Source organism: Chelonoidis abingdonii, chromosome 4 (genome assembly GCF_003597395.2).
Source record: "Chelonoidis abingdonii isolate Lonesome George chromosome 4, CheloAbing_2.0, whole genome shotgun sequence".
Lineage (NCBI taxonomy): Eukaryota > Metazoa > Chordata > Testudines > Testudinidae > Chelonoidis > Chelonoidis abingdonii.
The window spans coordinates 87,654,207-87,671,927 of NC_133772.1; the positions used below are offsets into that span (position 1 = coordinate 87,654,207).

At 45.3% G+C, this 17,721-nt stretch overlaps 1 protein-coding gene across 1 annotated transcript; it reads left to right on the forward strand.

Moving 5' to 3' along the window:
* The first annotated feature begins 3,051 nt into the window (after positions 1–3,051).
* On the forward strand, positions 3,052–9,371 carry LOC116824722 (acyl-coenzyme A thioesterase 5-like). The gene is made up of 3 exons (XM_032780230.2): positions 3,052–3,741; positions 7,762–7,964; positions 8,411–9,371. The coding sequence occupies exons 1-3, from the start codon at positions 3,180–3,182 to the stop codon at positions 8,984–8,986; spliced, it is 1,341 nt and encodes a 446-aa protein (XP_032636121.1). The 5' UTR covers positions 3,052–3,179; the 3' UTR covers positions 8,987–9,371.
* Positions 9,372–17,721: the final 8,350 nt, after the last annotated feature.

The following is a 17,721-nucleotide window of genomic DNA, read 5'->3' on the forward strand; positions in this document are numbered from 1 at the left end:
GGGCACCGACGCAGAGGGGAGTTCCGGCTCCTCCAGTTGCACTGGGGGATCAGGGGGGACAATGGCAGAGGGCGGGGGTGCAGTGAACAAGGGGAAACTCAAATGGGGGAAGGGCACAAGCGCATGGGGGGGGGTGGGGCGCACGAGGGAGGGACCAATCAGGGCTGGGGGAGCACAGGGTGGGGGGAGAAGGGCGAGCTGGGAATGGGCAGAGGGACCACGGGGATAGCTGCAGGGCTGGGGCAGAACTAGCAGGGCCACAGAGGGAAACAGGTGGGGCAGACAAAAAAGGAAAGGGGCCAGTCCAGGGGGGGGGGAGAGGTGGTGCGCCACAGGCACTTGTGCCAAAAGTCAATGGTAGGCTGCTGCTGCTGCAGGCCCAAACGATGGAAGTGGGCGTGGTGGGTCAGGCGAGCAGCTCAGTCCCAGAGGCAGGAGTCCAAAGCGAAGGAAAACAGCCAGCGGGGGTGGTGGAGGGGGCAACGATGGTGGTGGGGGCGAAAGGGAACACAGATGGACCGGGGGCAGGCTCCACGCCACACCCCCGGTGTCCCAACAGACACAGTCCAAACCCCCACCACAAGAGCACAGTTCGAAAAAAGACTCAGTCCAGGATACCCCCTCCACAGTGGTCTTCACGTGGTCTCCAGCAGCGGGCGGTCCCTCTCCTCCTTCACCTCCTCCGGGCTCCAACAGCTCGCCAGCAACTGCCACAGCAGCCCCAGCAGCTCCAGGTGGTGGTGGTCTGGTGTCCAGGCAGGAGGGACCCCGCTCAGAAGGTGTCCTCAGCAACAAGAGCCGGGGTCCCTCACTCCCCCCCCCCCTCTCTGGGAAGCAGGCCAGCAGCCCCCCCTCCCTCAAGGGCTGTAGGTGGGGTAACAGCAGGAACCGCCGGGGGGGGGGGGGGGAAATCTACTAGCCAGCCAGTGAGCAGATAGCAGAGAGAGGAGTGGGTGGTGGTGTCTAGCCCAGCCAGGGGAGCAGCAGAAGCAGGAACAGGAACAGGAACAGCAGCAGTAGCGAGGGCCCAGCAGGAACAGCAACAGCCCTCTCCCTCCTTCCTCTGCAGTGGAGCGGTCAAAGGGAGAGCTACTCCTAGCCCCAGGAAAAGCAGGGTTCTGTTCCCTGAGGGAGCAGAGCAGGGTCTGTACTAGAGTAGTCAGGAGCTTGCTAAAACCAATTAAGGCAGACAGGCTGATTAGAACACCTGCAGCCAATCAAGGCAGGCTAATCAGGGCACTTGGGTTTTAAAAGGAGCTCTCTCCAGTCAGATGGGGAGGAGCTGGGAGCAAGAGGTGCAAGGAGCTGAGGGTGTACTGCTGGAGGACTAAGGAGTACAAGTGTTATCAGACACCAGAAGGAGGGTCCTGTGGTGAGGATAAAGGTGTTTGAAGGAGGCCTTGGGGAAGTAGCCCAGGGAGGTGTAGCTGTCACACAGCTGTTACAAGAGGCATTATAGACAGCTGCAATTCCATAGGGCCCTGGGCTGGAACCCGGAGTAGAGGGTGGGCCTGGGTTCCTCCCAACTCCTGATCAGACACAGGAGGAGTTGATCCAGACTGTGGGGGAGATCACTGAGGTGAGCAAAGTTGCCAATAAGCGCAGGACCCACCAAGGTAAAGGAGGAACTTTGTCACAATACATATTTGAGGATTTTTGTGCAGTTGAACTATAGGAAGTGCTGGCAGTGACACAGGTTAAGATTGCCTAACACATTCCATTATAAGGCCCTATATTCAACTGATTGTAACTTTGCCAGACTTAAACTGTTTGGACTGAAATTTTCTGTGCCAGTCATCTGCCTCCATTTGATTTTGTTTCAGCTAAAATGGGTCAGCCATTTCCAAGAAAGAGTAGGGAAATTTTTGGTTTTCCTCTGTTTAAAATATTACAACTACTTTATTCAGAAGTTGTAGTGACTTAGGGATTTGGAGCAGGGACTCAAAATTTGGCAGGGGGATCACCTTAGTATCATGTTGATTTGTAAAAATCTGCCCAATTTAGCTAAATTATAAACCTCTAGAAACTGAAATTTGCACATGCTCATTAGAGGTTTGTTAGAGGCTGACAGTATTAATCTTTAAAGAGTCTCCCTGCAATGAGCACACCCCTTCCCCATCCAGCTCCTCTTGCTGACCAGACTGAGCATGATCCATTCCAAGATTGCATAGGCTGAGCAGGACTTTTCCTGAAATTGCTCCTCCTGCCTGCTGTAGCACTAAACAGAAGTACAGAGAACAGGGAGTTTTGCTCCTTTGATCTCAGTGACCCCCCTGCTGGAGCCTTGGCTGTGTAGAGAGAAAGGAAGGTGCAGCCTGAGTTGCTCAAATGCAGAGGGATGAGAAGAGAACACAATCTGTGGGAGGAGATGGAAGCAGGGGAAATAAAAATATAAGGGGCCAGGCTGGGGGAGATGGAGCAGAAGGGTCTATAACCACTAGAGACACTGTTAATGGCTTTCAGGAACTGTCTCTCAGTGCCCTACCCTGACAATACAATCAATTCAAGTGCTGCTGCTGAGGACGTATGCTGCCACCACAAGTAGCCAATACTGCGCACACACAAGTGATGTAACAACTGTGGCAGCTGTATACTGACCTCTCTTAGGTCAACATAATCTTGTAATGCAGCCGTGACGTGGGGGGGGGGGGGGTTGCTTTAGCAGTACTTAATTTGTAATGAAATATGTGCAAGGTCTCCATGTTTTTTCTTTAATTTCGGACGTGGCAAGCCTGGAGGTACCAGAGCTATGAAATGTCAAGCCTAGCACAAATTAACACTGTTCCTAAGCTCCTAGCAGTTGTGGAGGTGGTCGGTTACTCTGGACGCCTGGCCGGGGGCGATTTTTTCCCCTCATCTTTCTCAAATTCTCTCCCGAAGATCTTCTCGCCCCGTCAAGCAGCTTATCTAGGCTGCGGCTTCACCCCGTCTTCTCCTTTTCACTCCACGGGCTGGGCGCGGGCGCGCTCCCCGTCCGCCCCCAGCTGCAAGAAGCGGCTTCCCTGGAAAAGCCTCTGCTACTGAGGCGGCGCTGTGTCTCTGCGATCGATTGAGGTCGCCTTGGAGGTCTCCCGGCCCAGCCGCAGCCGGGCAGGGGCTGGCGTGCAGTGCCCGGCTCTGGGCGGGCCCGTGGCTGGTAGCGCGGAGAGGAGCGGCGAGCGGGGTTGCCCTTGCCCGCCATGTGGCGAGTGGCCACAGTCAGGGCCTGGGCCGCCTGCTTGCGGCCTCCCAGACAGTGCCGGCCCCCGGGGCCGCGCTCCGGCGGCAGGGGGGCAGCGACCGTGGCCGTGGAGCCCGCGGCGGGGCTGGCGGACGAGCCGGTGGCGACCAAGGTGCTGGAGCTCGCCCCGGGGCAGCGGGTGACGCTGAGGGGACTCGTGGCGAACGAGCAGGGCTGCCTCTTCGACTCCTGCGCCCACTACCTGGCGGACAGCCGCGGGGAGGTGGATCTGTCCAGGGACACCTCCCAGGGAGGGGACTACACTGGGGTGGAGCCCATGGGGCTGTTCTGGAGCCTCTCCCCTGCCCGCATGGAGAGACCCTACCAGAGGCTCGTGCCGAAGCAGATTAAGACACCCATGAAGGTGGAAGTGTCAGTCCACCAAGGGCACAGTCCTCCTGGCACCATCCCGGGGCAGGTCCTAGCCAAGGCCAATGTGGAGAGATGGTTCACTGCCCCTGGTGTGCGAAGGATTAGGCTGAAAGAGGGCAGCGTGAGAGGCAGCCTGTTCCTACCCTCAGGTGAGTGAGGGAAGCTCTGCCTTTTGTGGGCTGAGGCATTGACTGTCCTGCGGCTTCCCTTTTCTTACGTGTAAAGTGGAATGATGACAATCACTCCCCTCTGTAAAGGGCTTTGACATCCACTGACAGAAAGGTGTTTCTACGTGGGAAGTGTTGTTATGCAAAGTACTATCTCACCTGATTAGTGTGGATGTGAGAGAGTGAAAGCATATTTCTCCTGACTCAGAGTTCAATAGAGGTTTATAAGATTGGCCTTTTCATTGTGTAAAAATAGTCTAGAAATTTTGGTTATTCCAAAAAGCTGATCCAAATAATTGGAAGACATGATAAATTATATATTGCACCTATATCTGAGGACAATCACACAGGATTTCTGTTTGCACAAAAGACTGTAAAATAGTCCATGTCCTCACACACATACTGCAGCAATAGTTTACTTTTTATTTTTTTAAGTTCACAAGAATAAGATGAATGCTGAAAATGAAAAGGACTAACCTATGATATATATTACTATAAATAATCCTGCTGTGTATTTTAGATGTTTATTATAACAATGGTAAAAGCAAAAGATGACAATTTATTAATGCATAATGGAGAAAGAGAAAGGCAGTTGTTATGGAGTTGATGAGCTGATCTATCTGCATTTGGGATTCCCCATAACTCTGAAGTAAGGTAAAGTGTGGTGGAGTTCCCAGAATTTGTAGAAGGTGATTGAATTAGTCAGAAGTCCAGTTTTCTTCTTAACTGGATGATAGTTATGGGCCCATTTCTTTTACCGTGTTAATCAGGAGAAAATCCCCCATGCATTCCAGCAGGAGTAGGATTGTGCCCTATCGGACACTTCTCTTCATTAAATGCATATAAATATGTAGGGCATCTGAAGAGATTATAGCAAATACATGCATTTTATACTACAAAGGAAGTATTGTGCTAGATTGAGGCCTAGATCATGATCTCTGGTTAATTTAGAGGGTGATCCAAGGTCCATTGAAATCAGCAGAAAGACTCAAGATTGATTTGAATGGACTTTGGAGGCCCTTAGTCAGTACTCTCAATTCACCAATTGAAAACAGGGTATTTTGCTAAGATCCACATCCACTTTACAGGCATGCACAGGGTTTCCACTGAACTTAGTGGTAGCCACAAGTCTGCAGCCTAGAACTAAATTTGTCTCTTTAAACATTCCTGTTTTGTGATGCTACCATATGTAGCCTAGATAGTACTTTTGTTTGAATTATATAATGCCCTCAGTCACAAGCAGTGTCAATAGAGCATCTTATTCATATGCTCAGACCTTCAAGAGTTTCCAAAATGTATAATACAAAACTTGTAATGCATCTAAAATGTTTTACTATATCCTTCATCTTCCCTCCCAGTGGGAACATTCTGTTATATTTCACAAGACACACTTCATCTTTAACTTCTGTTTTTATTAAATTTGTCATTAGTACCATTATGGAATAGGAAAAATCTTGCATTTAACACTTGCTCACAGAAGCAGAGGCAAAATGTTTGCCAGCCCTCCTGAAAACTACATCCAAATGTACAGGTTTACTATTCTATTTTGATTTCACATTTTCTGCACCTAGATGGAGCAGGGAGGTCAGATACACATTTTATAAAAAGGTCTGCCTCTCTTGCAATTTGTCCAGCTGTCATCAACAGTAGGGTATAATTTATTAAAGCACCAATTTTGCCCACTGAAATCATTGCTTTTTTTTTTTTGCTATTGAATTAAATTTGAGCAAGATCAGGACCTAAGATTCTTGTTTTTTTCCTGTATTTTCTGCAGTCTGTATGTGGTAAATTGGCGATTCTTTCTCTAACTGAAGAAGAGCTATATGTTTCTTTGCTGCTATCAATAAAATTGGAGATAAATATATTTTGTTTTGTGTTGTGTTCCATTCAGTTTGGTACACAACCCAGTCTACTGACACTTAACAGGGCCAAAGCAGATTCCATCTGCAACCTGTGCTTTCTTTAAAGAAATCCATGGCCAAGATTTTCATAAATTGATGCCTGAATTTAGGCTCCTAATTCCATACTTAAATACCTATATGAGGGCTTGTCTACACAGGCAAATTGACTGACATAGCTTCCTGTGAGGACACCATTATGGAATAATAGTCACTTTATTCCAGAATAATTACTGTGTATCCAAATCAGTGTAATAATTTTGGAATCAAAAGACTTATTCTGGAATAGAGTGGCCACACAGGGAGCTATACTGGAATAGTTATTAGGTCAATTTCCCTAAGTGGCCTGACTTTCAAAAGAACTGAGCACTCAAACTCCCATTAAAGTTACAGTAAAGTTAATGTTTGAGTCAGAGAGCTGCTTCGTGCTCAGTGTTCCAGAAAGTCAGGATGTTTTGTACAGGCCTCAGGAGCCTCAGTTATGGCTTCCATTTATGAAAATCTTGGCCTGTAATTTTGGGCCAGAAGCTATGTAAATTTGCTGTTATCCTGCTGCATTCCTCGCATGCAGCCTAAAAAAAAGTCCCTTTTGGTTAGACAGAAGCCACCTACAACTTTATTTTTTTTTAGTTTCTATTAAGGCTTCTTTGATTACCCATGGCTTGCACTGTGAGAATTCCAGAGGAGTTGGACAGAATACATTACCTTAAAATGAATTAGACTTCTGTTAGGTGACTAACTTCACTAGCAAAAGACTACTATAAAACATAGGGGGGAGGTTCAAGGGGAAACATCTGTAGAGCCTTAGCTGTTTATGTTTGATTCCTTATTCCTCAAGCAGTATCGGTGAAATTGACATACTAGTCTGTTTCACAGCTGTTCAAAGGGTTGATAGTAGCAGCAATGAAACTGCTCAGTGACTTCCATTTCAATCTGCTGCCTTTATGAATAACTTTATTGCTGAGGAAAAGTGAGAACTGTTAGAATCATAGACGCTGGAAATGAAAAAGAGAAATAGCTCATCTAGTCCAGCCCTTGCACTGCCTGATTTTTCCTTACAATATATTTTCAGTGCTTGTCTAATTTTAAATGTTCTAAGCAATGGAGCTCAGCGCTTCCATTTCCAAAATTCCTTAAGATCCAAGAAGTCTGTTCTTCCATCAGTGCATTATGTTAAGATGCATTCACATGAGAATAGACCTGTTCCCTCTCCCAACTGTAGATCATTGCAGCAGCCTGGATTTGAATGGATCAGCCATGCCATTTGATAGCCAGTCAAAAAAATACAAGGATAGCTTGTGCTTCTCACAGATCCAGGGGACAGTATTCTCAAACCCTAGGCCAAAGTCTAAACTAGGGGTCAGCAACCTTTCAGAAGTGGTGTGCCGAGTCTTCATTTATTCACTCTAATTTAAGGTTTAGCATGCCAATAATGCATTTGAATGTTTTCAGACAGTCTCTGTAAGTCTATAATTAAACTATTGTATGTAAAGTAAATAAAGGTTTTTAAAATGTTTTAAGAAGCTTCATTTAAAATTAAATTAAAATGCAGAGCCCCCTGGATCAGTGGCCAGGACTCGGGCAGTGTAAGTGCCACTGAAAATCAGCTTGTGTGCCACCTTTGGCACACATGCCATAGGTTGCCTACCCCTGGTCTAAACTCATCAGGTATCCACTCTCTACCATGCTAGCAACATGACTAGAAAATAAATGCATACCATTATGCAGTAATTGTGACCCAAATCCACAAGGCATTCAAGGTCCTAACTTCCACTGATTGCCTAAATACTTTTGAGGATCTGGGCCAACAAGACTGGCTGCAGCAACACATTGGTTTAGCATATGAGCTGTTTCTTCAGGAGGAGAAGGCAAAGCCTTTGGAAAGCACATCTGGGTGCAGTTAAAAGTATGTTTACTTGTTTGAGCAGGTGTACCATACAGCTGAAATGGGAAATATCAGTAGTACTGATATTACCTTCCCACTAGCAAGATATTAAAAAGTTTTCTATTAATTGTGCCTACTGTATTTTGCAGTTCATTCTTTAATGTATTCCCTCTAATATCTTGGCTTGAGAACAATATTGTTCTTTTTCTCATTTTGTAGGGGACGGTCCCTTTCCAGGAGTGATCGACATGTTTGGTGATGAAGGTGGATTGATTGAGTTCAGATCCAGTCTCCTAGCCACCCGTGGCTTTGCTGCTCTTTCTCTGCCCTATTTTGACTTTGAGGACCTGCCCTCTGTCATGAAAGATTTGCACCTCGAATACTTCGAGGAGGCAGCTAGATTTCTACTGCGTCACCCAAAGGTGAGTGTAATGAGAAATTCCTGTAGACACGTTTGTCTGGATGTGGGGATTGGAGAGAAGACTCATCAACAGTTCTGGATTGGTAGCAATATGTGTCCGGGGGGGGGGGGGGGAGAAGAACAATAGTACATTAATTTCCGTGGTACTCTAGGAAATAGTAATTTCTGCTGGCCAGGTCTGAATGGTTATACCCTAGAGTGCAAGAATTCACAATATTTTACCTGAGTTGGCACCTTTTGTGTTCTCTGAAAAATCGGACACAAACAGGGGAAACAGGATTATGGTCCTGGTCTGCATTAACAGTTCCCATTTGTAATTTTCCAACAGGAACTTAATTTTGTATAGTGTTCCTGGAAGAATCCACTCTAAACATATTTGATGTCAGTCTCATCAATGCATGTGCTTCTCTTTGCCGCCACTCCCTTTCTCCCTCTCTTTATCTGCAGGTGAAAGGGCCAGGGATTGGAGTAATTGGGACAGGGAAAGGGGCAGAACTGGCATTTTCCATGATTACTTTCCTGCCACAGGTGGTGGCTGCTGTCTGTATCTCTGGCTGTAGCTCCAATACAGTCGCTGCTCTTCACTATGGTGAGCTGACTCTGCCTGGGCTGCAGTTTGACATGAGCAAGATCAGCATTTCTGAGACAGGTGTCTTTGATATTTTTGATGCTCTGGATGACCCAATGGATCCAGCTAATTCCCACTGCCTCATACCCATAGAAGAAGCAGAAGGTCATTTTCTCTTGGTGGTAGGAGAAGATGATCGCAATTGGAAGAGCTCTTTATTTGCCAAGATGGCAATTGAGCGCCTGCGCCAACATGGGAAAGACAACTTTAAACTCTTGAGTTATCCAGGAGCAGGCCACCGAATCGATCCACCCTTTTTGCCATTTTGCTCAGTAGCCCTGCACTGTGTCCTAGGGTTGCCCATTCTGGGTGGTGGGGAGAGAAGAGCACATGCCCATGCACAAGAACGCTCCTGGGGGAAGATCCAGGAGTTTCTGCACTTACATTTGGGATGAATATCTCAGTACCTGAAAGCTGACACTAAATTGCAAGAAGATGAGCCACCCAAGGGAGTAGAGGACTGGAGGGACGGACTTAGAAAGATGGAAAAGTTAAATATGCATTTCTTGATCAAATGACAACTCAGTGGCAGGTGTAAACACGGAGATGGGTGAGGATTTGTTTAAAGTGGTGGAAGGGGCTATAACTAGGAGTATTGAGGAGAAATGGAAAACTTCAGGGTTCATGTTAGTAAAAGTTTCCTGATGCCAAGATCACTTTAGACTGGGAAATAATCACCCAAGGAAGGTGGTAGAGTATATAAAGGAGCCAGCAACTTGGCCAGGCCTTCAGAGAATGGCAGTCGAGGAGACTGACCTGCATCTAGTGGAATGATCGCAGCCCAAGATAAGATTTTGAAACAGCCATGCCCTGTGAGCTGGACATGTTTGGCTCACCCTTTGGGACTTGAATCCAGCTAGTTCAGCCCAGATGTCTTCCACTAGCATGTGTCCCCACAGAACACTCTATTTTAAAGCTGTAACTGTTTGCTCTGCCTGCTTTGGAAATCTTTTCTATTTGAATTTTATCTGGGGTGCACACCTGGATACATGTGTCTAACATCTTGATATTGGTTATCAGCTTTCAGCAAGCACAGCTCCTTACACAGCCAATTGGTTGCAGAGAAGAAAGACGAAGTGTTTTCAATGCCTGCTAGTGAGGGGGTAGTGCCAGAACTAATTTACTAGTTGGGTATTCAAGAGAGACTTATCTCTATCTGTGGTGTCATAGGCTCTTAGGCTGGCATCTAATAGTTGGCTAGTGGATATTACAGTTCTACTGGATAGCTTGGTTAAATGCAGTTTTGTTATATGCATTGATATATTTTCTTCTTTCTTCCTGCAGTTCAGTCTAACTGCCTGTTTTTAAAGTAATGATGACTGTTAAATGAGGGATGTGAGGAAGCCAGGTTTTGGAATTGCCTAGTAATGGATAGTGGCTGTCAGTAGCCATTAGATATTGAATGGCTGATACTGATAACCACTGTTGAGGGGAGCAGATGGATGATTTGAAATGATGGAGGGAGCCTGGCCAACAGAAGGCAGTAGAGTCATACATTAAATGGCTGTTGTAAACAGGGTCCTGCTTAAGTATCAGACAAAAAATCCTAGGATAATTCTCCTGTACCTGCCTAGGAATGAGGGAGCAATTGTGCCCACACCTGCCAGGGGATTGTTCGATTAATTTTAGGCTAGTGCCTTCCATCTTGCCTGCATATGAGGCCTGCCCCCTCCCCTCATCTTCAGGGAAAGGAATTACAATTTCTTCTTTAATATTTCAGATCTCAGCTAGTCCTCTGAAATAGTGGTAGTGCTGGAAGCCTGGCTCCCAAGTGCCACTGCTAGCACAATTCCCTTTCCAGGGTCCCTGTTGTCAGAGCAGCTTAAAAGAGCTGCCCAAGAGGAAATGGAGCTTTGGCTTATGACCTTGACTTTTTAGTGTTATGGAAACTCCGTTCCCTTTTCTGGTCTGCTGTCAGCATGCTGGTGCTTGGTTATGGTTGAATGGGTGTTGCAGAGGGCTTTGGTGCCTAAACCTTCCCTGAAAATAAGTAACAGTAGTACAGGCCTGCAGCCCGCTCTGATAAGCACGGTAGTGCTTCCTGCACTTATGTTACTTCCTCTTCACCAAAGCTACTCCAGGTTGTGACCAGTGAAGGAGAGGTTGTCCACTGGTTTCCCATGTCTGCACTATCTAACCCCCCTTCTCACATGAACTTCCACCAATTGGAGCCAGATGCCTGATTGCCTTAGGCTGATAGTGCTTCCTGCCAGCCTGTTGTGTTGCCCACTGCATCTCCATGGTGTCATCTTACCTATAGAGATCCACTACTGCAAGTTCCTGGGACAGGCTTCTAAAATCCAGTGCAATTCTAGTCAAACTGGGCCAGTTAGAGGTACAAGTCCAATCAAACTTCTGGGTTCATGTATAAATGGATTCTGAATGTAGGTATTGTTAGATTTCTCTAATTTTAAATGAATATCACATTTTTCATTAATGATCAAAAAGCCAATCTCAACAGTTGTAAAAAAAAAAAAAGAGGAAAAACAGGTTTAAAATGCCCTCACTTTATTCATAAAGCAAAATCCTTTAAAATTTCATTTTAAATTTAAAACAGTAATTGGGCAGGAGAACCAAATATTAACATTTAATATTGTGTAGAAATTAGGCTGCTGCTTTATTTTTTTTAAATTGTTTAGATTTTTCAAAGGAGAGAAGGAAAAAACCTAAAAGCACTTAATACTGCAATTTGATTGTGTAAATACATCTCTCACTCAGATACCAATGACCAAAGAACACACACACTGATCTGTACCAAATTGGTAGTTTATACAATTAAATATTATTAATTTACAAAAACTCACATTCTAAAATGCATTTTATTTACACTGCAGAATGGAATACCATTATAAACATACAGTATGCCTTAAAACAGAGTGCCTAGTTATGGCCATATTTAAGACCTTATTTTTAGGTGGTGAGTCTACATTCTTTACTCAGAAAAAACTCCCAAGAACTTCAGTGGAAGTAGTGTCTGAGTAACAAATGCATGAGCAGGGATTTTGGGATCCCTAGATCAAGATAAATTAATATTGGAGTTCCAGAATTGTTTCAGAATCTCATTATGTGCAAGAGTGGCTTTGGTTCAACCCTTTCACTAGGTTGATAATGCCATAAGTATCCTGCTTCAGCTCCACTGAAGTTAGTGGCCAAATTCCTATTGACTTCAAAAGGGAGCAAGATCAATCCCAAGGTGTCATATCAACTCAGCTGATGTTATGCAGTCTGACAAATAAACTACATTGATCCAAATAAGGTGGCTTGTTCAACAAATTACTAGTGATTTGTTCATTTGCAAGTGGGATGATGGAGCTTGTTTGTGTGAACTGACTTTATTTGCAATATTATCTTTTTGCCTGTTTTCATGAATAGCTTACAATAAATTTCTAAAAATGTGTTGCTAAAGTGTTTTTTTCTTTTAAAACAAAGGTCTGTGGGTAGGAGGAAGTGAAGGTACTCTGCCAATGAGCCTATACCAAATAAGTTTCTGCTAAAATGGTCAGCAGTGAAATAGTTAAATGATTATGGCTTTTGTCCCATGAGGCTCCAGAGACGAATGGGGCAGTTCATACTTCTTGGAGCTTCTGCACCTCTTGTCAGTCTCCAGCCCAAGATAAAACTGCCTCAGTTACAGTTCTGTTCCCTTTCGCAGAGATTTTCTACTTTCCAGATCCTTCCAAACTTACACAAATCCATCTTGCTTTCTGCCTCAGAAGATTCTGGGGGATCCAAGCAAAGGTCCCTAGTTTCTGTACTACTTCATCTATGTTACAATGGTTGATTTTTTTTTATTGAGATGAGCTTTATTCTTGTCAGTTTAAGATATCCCTTTACTGTTAGATGTCTCTCAGTGCAGTTTGTGTTCAAAGCACTTGAAAATATTACCATATTAACCATTAGAGATGCTGAACTTGCATGACAATAGGGTACTCTAATCTATATACTTTTGACGTGATGACATGCAGAGGGAATGTCACCAAACCATCAAATTCCGAGGCAGCAAAAGAGCTGAAGGAGGACACTTGCATGCCTTCCCCCATAAAGAAACCAGAAGTCACTTTCCGAGGTACCAGGCTTGATAAGGATCCTGTGTAGGCACCATTTGTTTAGAGCAAGTGCATGGGGCTGTAATATGCTGTGTGCCTGAATGAGCTGGTCTGTCACAGGCAGCACATGTATTACCAGACAGAGAGCCCTGTCTTCTCCTTTCTACCCACTTTAAGACGCAGCACCTGAAACTGCTGCCAACCCAACAGCCATACCTGCCAGCATCCTGTCTTGGCCACTAGACACAGTAGCGATGTCAGCCAAGCTGGGTGGGGCATCACTAGCCTGTGCCCCAGAGAGGCTGCAAGTGACAAAGTGAAGGGGACCCAGAAAAGTGCACAGGGCCTGTTAGGATGGGCAGACAACAGCCATCTGACATCCATTGCACACTCACCACAGAGCACAGCAGAGGAGAACTGAAAAGACAATAACTAGTATTCCACAACATGCTGTGCATGTCCAGTGAGAAAAAAAAAGCAGTACTACATTTCAGAACAAGCCCAACCCACTTCAGAGGAGGTGTTTTTATACAAATTCCATGAGTTGTTTTTTTTTGTTTGTTTTTTTGTTAGTACTCATAAGTCCACAAATGTATGTAACCCTTCTCCAGGTGGAGTCAGCAGCAATCAGGACCAGGTTCAATATCGAGTTTTCTTCAAGCCCCCACCCAGTACCTGGGACAATTACATGCTGTGGGCTGCTGCTCCTGATGCTGTGTTACCTTGGTCTGGAGAGACAGACAAGAGAGATGCAAAAGCTTCAACAAAGTAAACTAACTGGAGAAGTAGCAAAAAGAAAATGCTTTAAACTCTCCCTTACATTAATATGAACTGTAATCAGTTAAAATAGGCAAACAATTTTCAGAAAATTAGATTTTTTTAAGTTCATAATGCCCCTTTAAATTTGTGTTAAAAAATAAAAACAAAACTTCTCTGTGGAATACTAATAAGTATGAATATGAATCGTGTGTTATCTTAACTAACAGGGAGATTTGTGAAAGACAGGTGTGTGTGTGTGTCTGTGTTTAACCAGGTACGCTATGGCAAAGAAGAGAGTATCTCTTGAGCTTGTGGGAAATAGCTGTTTGTCTGTGCAGAAAAGCAGTTTATAAGTAGAAGGAATTTCTGAATGTCCATCCAATATCTCAAATGAATGTGGAATTAGATGAAGCACAGGAAGAACTTACTGCTCAGGAAAATATTTCTTTAGAGCAGATTAAAGTTAATGGTCATGTTAAAGACCTAACTGAGGAAGGGATGGGCAGATTTTTTTGTGGGTCATGGAATGCTGACAAGTAAAGCTTGTGCAAGTGGACCAGAATAAAACAAATAATTTGCTTAAAGTAGCTCAGTATGATGAACCACTGTTTGTGGTAAACAGCTGTTTATCTGTTCAGGGAGACACTGACCTTGGCTACACTTGAGAGTTACAGCGCAATAAAGCCACCAACAGCGCTGTCCACACTGGCAAGGCATATACAGCAATGTATCGCTGTGGCTGCAGCGCTGCTTGTACTCCACCTCCCTGAGAGGAATAGAGAGTATTGCGCTGCTGCTGCTCTGGGGCACCAGTGTAAACAGGGAATCATCTTAGTATGCTGTGACTGACCTCCGGAAACTTCCCGTAATCCTTTTAAGTGAAGGTTCCGGTCTTTGTTTTGTTGTGAACTCGGGGAGCTGCTTATCAAAAAAACAAACACAGCTCCGGTTTGATGTGAATGAGCAGAGGCGGGGGGGCTCCCTTTGGAACACCCACAGCTAGTGTTTGCTTGAAGAGAAGGGGAGGGAGGGGGCTTGAGGAAAAAACCCACAGGAGGGAGCGGGGGTCCCTTTCGACAGCAGCTGCTTATCTGGTCTGTGAGGAAACAAACAGCTGCTGTTTGCTTTCAGTGAGTGAGAGAGGGGTAGGGGAGGGGGCCAGAACTTGCAAGGCAGGGAGCTGACACAGTGTTGGGTCCAAAAATCCACTCTCTCCCCCATGGTCCCTGTCACACTCCACCCCACACCTTTTGAAAAGCATGCTGCAGCCACTTGAACGCTAGGATAGCTGCCCATAATGCACCACTCCCAATGCCCTGCAGATGCTGCAAATGTGGCCACAACAGTGTGCTGGTAGCTGTCAGTGTGGACAGACTGCAGCGCTTTCCCTACTCAGCTGTACGAAGACAGGTTTAACTCCCAGCGCTGTACAGCTGCAAGTGTAGCCATACCCACTGTCTCTAATTGTCTGTTGGGAGTGGCAACTTGCCTGTTAAGGAAGCCTTCCCACTGTCCCAGTATTTATGTCTGTAGTCAACTAGAGGTGCTGGGATAAGGAGAGAAAGGCAAAGAACATTTAGAGAGTGCTTAGGCAGCTTTGTCTAATCAACAATTTGAGAAGGCAAGGTTAGTGAGCATGTCTTGTTGTCAGATGCTACCGGTGTGGTGCTCTGCTCTGTTCAATGTTGATATCAATCGGCTGCCTGCATGTGTTCCCTCTGTGTGCTGCCCCAGCTCTGCAGATAGCTGACACAGCAGATCCCAAGAGAACCCCCAATGACCACAGACTCTAGTAAGGTACAAAGGCATGTTGGCTAGGTTTATTGTCGAAGAGAAACCCAGTCTCCAGCTCCCGGGCAAACGAAGTCCAAGGTGCTGATAGCCAGTACATATGTGCCCCCTGGCAATGGACTCAACTCAGTCAGTGGCGGAACTTTCCACTGCCCTCTTGGCTGGACAAGGACATCCACTCAGGGATGCATTCTTATACAGAGGTACAAAAAAGTTACACACCACTCCTGACGTACTGAGGTGCAACCCCTCTACGTAGCAAGGTATAATCCCTCTACATAGTAAGGTGCCGCCTCTCACCTTGTACATGTTGGTTTGAACAAAACAACTCTATCCATCATATTACCCTTTTGGCCCTGTCGTTGGGATGGGTCAGCCTGTTCCTTGTTATCTGTGTGGAGTGTACAAGTATGTGAATGTTTTGATATCTGGTGTCCAGTACCTTTTAGCTATGTCTCTTTTTCCAGTATCAGCCCTTTCCTTGCCAGCTTCTGTGAGCAGGGCCTGCCTCTGGCTCACAGCTTAACTTTGGTTTATGTTAGCAAAGTCTTGACCATTACTTTAGTTCAGGTCTCAGGCCTCATACCAGGCCTCTGACAAGGATTTATGTTTCAGGGCCTCATCTTACTACATCTCTATGCCTTACCTGTTACAAGTGCGAAGAGTTGTGACAATGAAGGAAATGTCCCTGTGTCTGTTAGGTAATGACTCGCCTATGTAGGGAGCTACCCCAATCTCCAAGCAGTTATCTGTGAACAACCATGTGTGCTGGGACAAGGGAAAGGAAATCCCAAATTGTTTGTCTGTGGAGAATAGTAGCATGCCTGCCGAGGGAAAGTTTGTCTCCACTCAGGGCCGGCTTTATTAACTGCGGGGCCCAATTAGAATACCCAGCAGCGGTCCGGGGCATTAGTGGCACTTCGGCGGCAGGGAGGTCCTTCAGTGCTGTGGAAGACCCAGGGTGGACCCCCCGCCGCCGAAGACCTCGGGAGCGGACTGCCGCCGGTGAGTAAAAAAAAAAATAAAAAAAAATAAAAGGCACCTAAGGCACGGGGTCTGATTCCAGGGAATTGGGCGAATCGGGTATAGCCAGCCCTGTCTTCAGTTGTCTGTGGAGCTGACAGAAAGTGCCTCTCAGCTTATGCTGGTTGTGGAATTGTCAGTTGTCCCAGAGTTGATTATGGACTTAAATGTCTACTTCCCTCCTAGGTTTCAGTTGTCTATGGTGCTAGCATAGGCACGTGCAGCACATTTCATTAGGGTGTGCACCCCAGGGAATTTTTTTTTTTTTTTTTTTTTTAAAGGCAAACACTTAGTGGATACTCAGTCATAAAGAACATTATTTTTATTCATCAAATGAAAGAAACCAAAACTTAATTTTTTTAAATTAACTTTAGTTAACAACGAAACTTTACTTAAAAAATACAAACGTAAAAAATGACACAGAGAATACCAAACTTTTGCTTTAGTGATAACCAGTTGAATACAAAAGATAGTCAAATTTCATTATCTTTATTTTAAACCAGATAATGAGCTAACCCAAACTGACCAAGACAAGTTAAGGTTTCTTGGGGCTCAGGGCTAATTTCAGCACATCAAGAGACTGTCCCAAGGGGATCTCTGTGACTGAACCCATCACAGGGATCCCCACCGCTGTCAGGGGATAGCAGACCCATGGGGGAGACACACCAGAGACTCACTGTGGCCCACAATGCTCTCTCTCCGGGAGCGGAGGGTCAGCATAGCAGGGCACGATCCACACAACTCCCCACCCCCACACACCCCAGCAGCACCGGCAAGCAGACCCAAACCAGCACCCAGCTGTACCACTATCATAAACAGATAGCTAAGGGTTAATGTTTCTTTCACCTGTAAAGGGTTAACAAAGGGAACCAAACACCTGACCAGAGGACCAATCAGGAAACCGGATTTTTAAAAGCTCAGGGAGGGAATGTTTGGGTCTCTCTCTTTTTCTGTTCTCGGCTATGAGAGGATCTTTTCTTTTCAAGTTTCTAATCGTCTGTTCAAGTTGATTGACAAGTTAGAGACATAGGGTTTTTATATTGGTTTTTGTATTTACATGTAATTTGTCTGGATGTTTGTAAATTGTATTTTCTTTTTAATAAGTATGTTTATTCATTTTTCTTTTAAGCAATTGACCCTGTTATTGTCATCTGATACAGAGACTATGTTATATGTTTTTCTTTTTTTTCATAAGCTTTCTTTTTAACCTTTTTGAGTTTTTCTGCGGTAGGCTAAGGACCGAAGGAAGGGAATATCTCTTGTGTTAGATCTACGAGGTGGTATCTGAACAGCCTCAGCGGTAGAAGGAGGGGATATACTGTACTCTCAGTGTTTGGTTTCATTGGACTTAAAGCTGTTAATCTTCCAGGAAGCTGGTAAGGGTAAAGAGAAATAGGGAGGCAGGGTTATTCCCCTTTGTGGTTAAGACCAGGGCTTCTGATCGTTGGAGTTCCGCAGGGAATCGTTTGGGCCACCCGAGGGCAGTCCGCTATGGAATTCCTGGCTTTGGC

What these genes read in the sequence shown, in the direction of transcription:
- LOC116824722 (XM_032780230.2), top strand. Translation starts at nt 3,180, where the DNA reads ATGTGGCGAGTGGCCACAGTCAGGGCCTGGGCCGCCTGCTTGCGGCCT. An exon ending in CAGCCTGTTCCTACCCTCAG is followed by an intron (nt 3,742 to 7,761) that starts GTGAGTGAGGGA and finishes CTCATTTTGTAG; the next exon opens with GGGACGGTCCCTTTCCAGGA. An exon ending in TTCTACTGCGTCACCCAAAG is followed by an intron (nt 7,965 to 8,410) that starts GTGAGTGTAATG and finishes CTTTATCTGCAG; the next exon opens with GTGAAAGGGCCAGGGATTGG.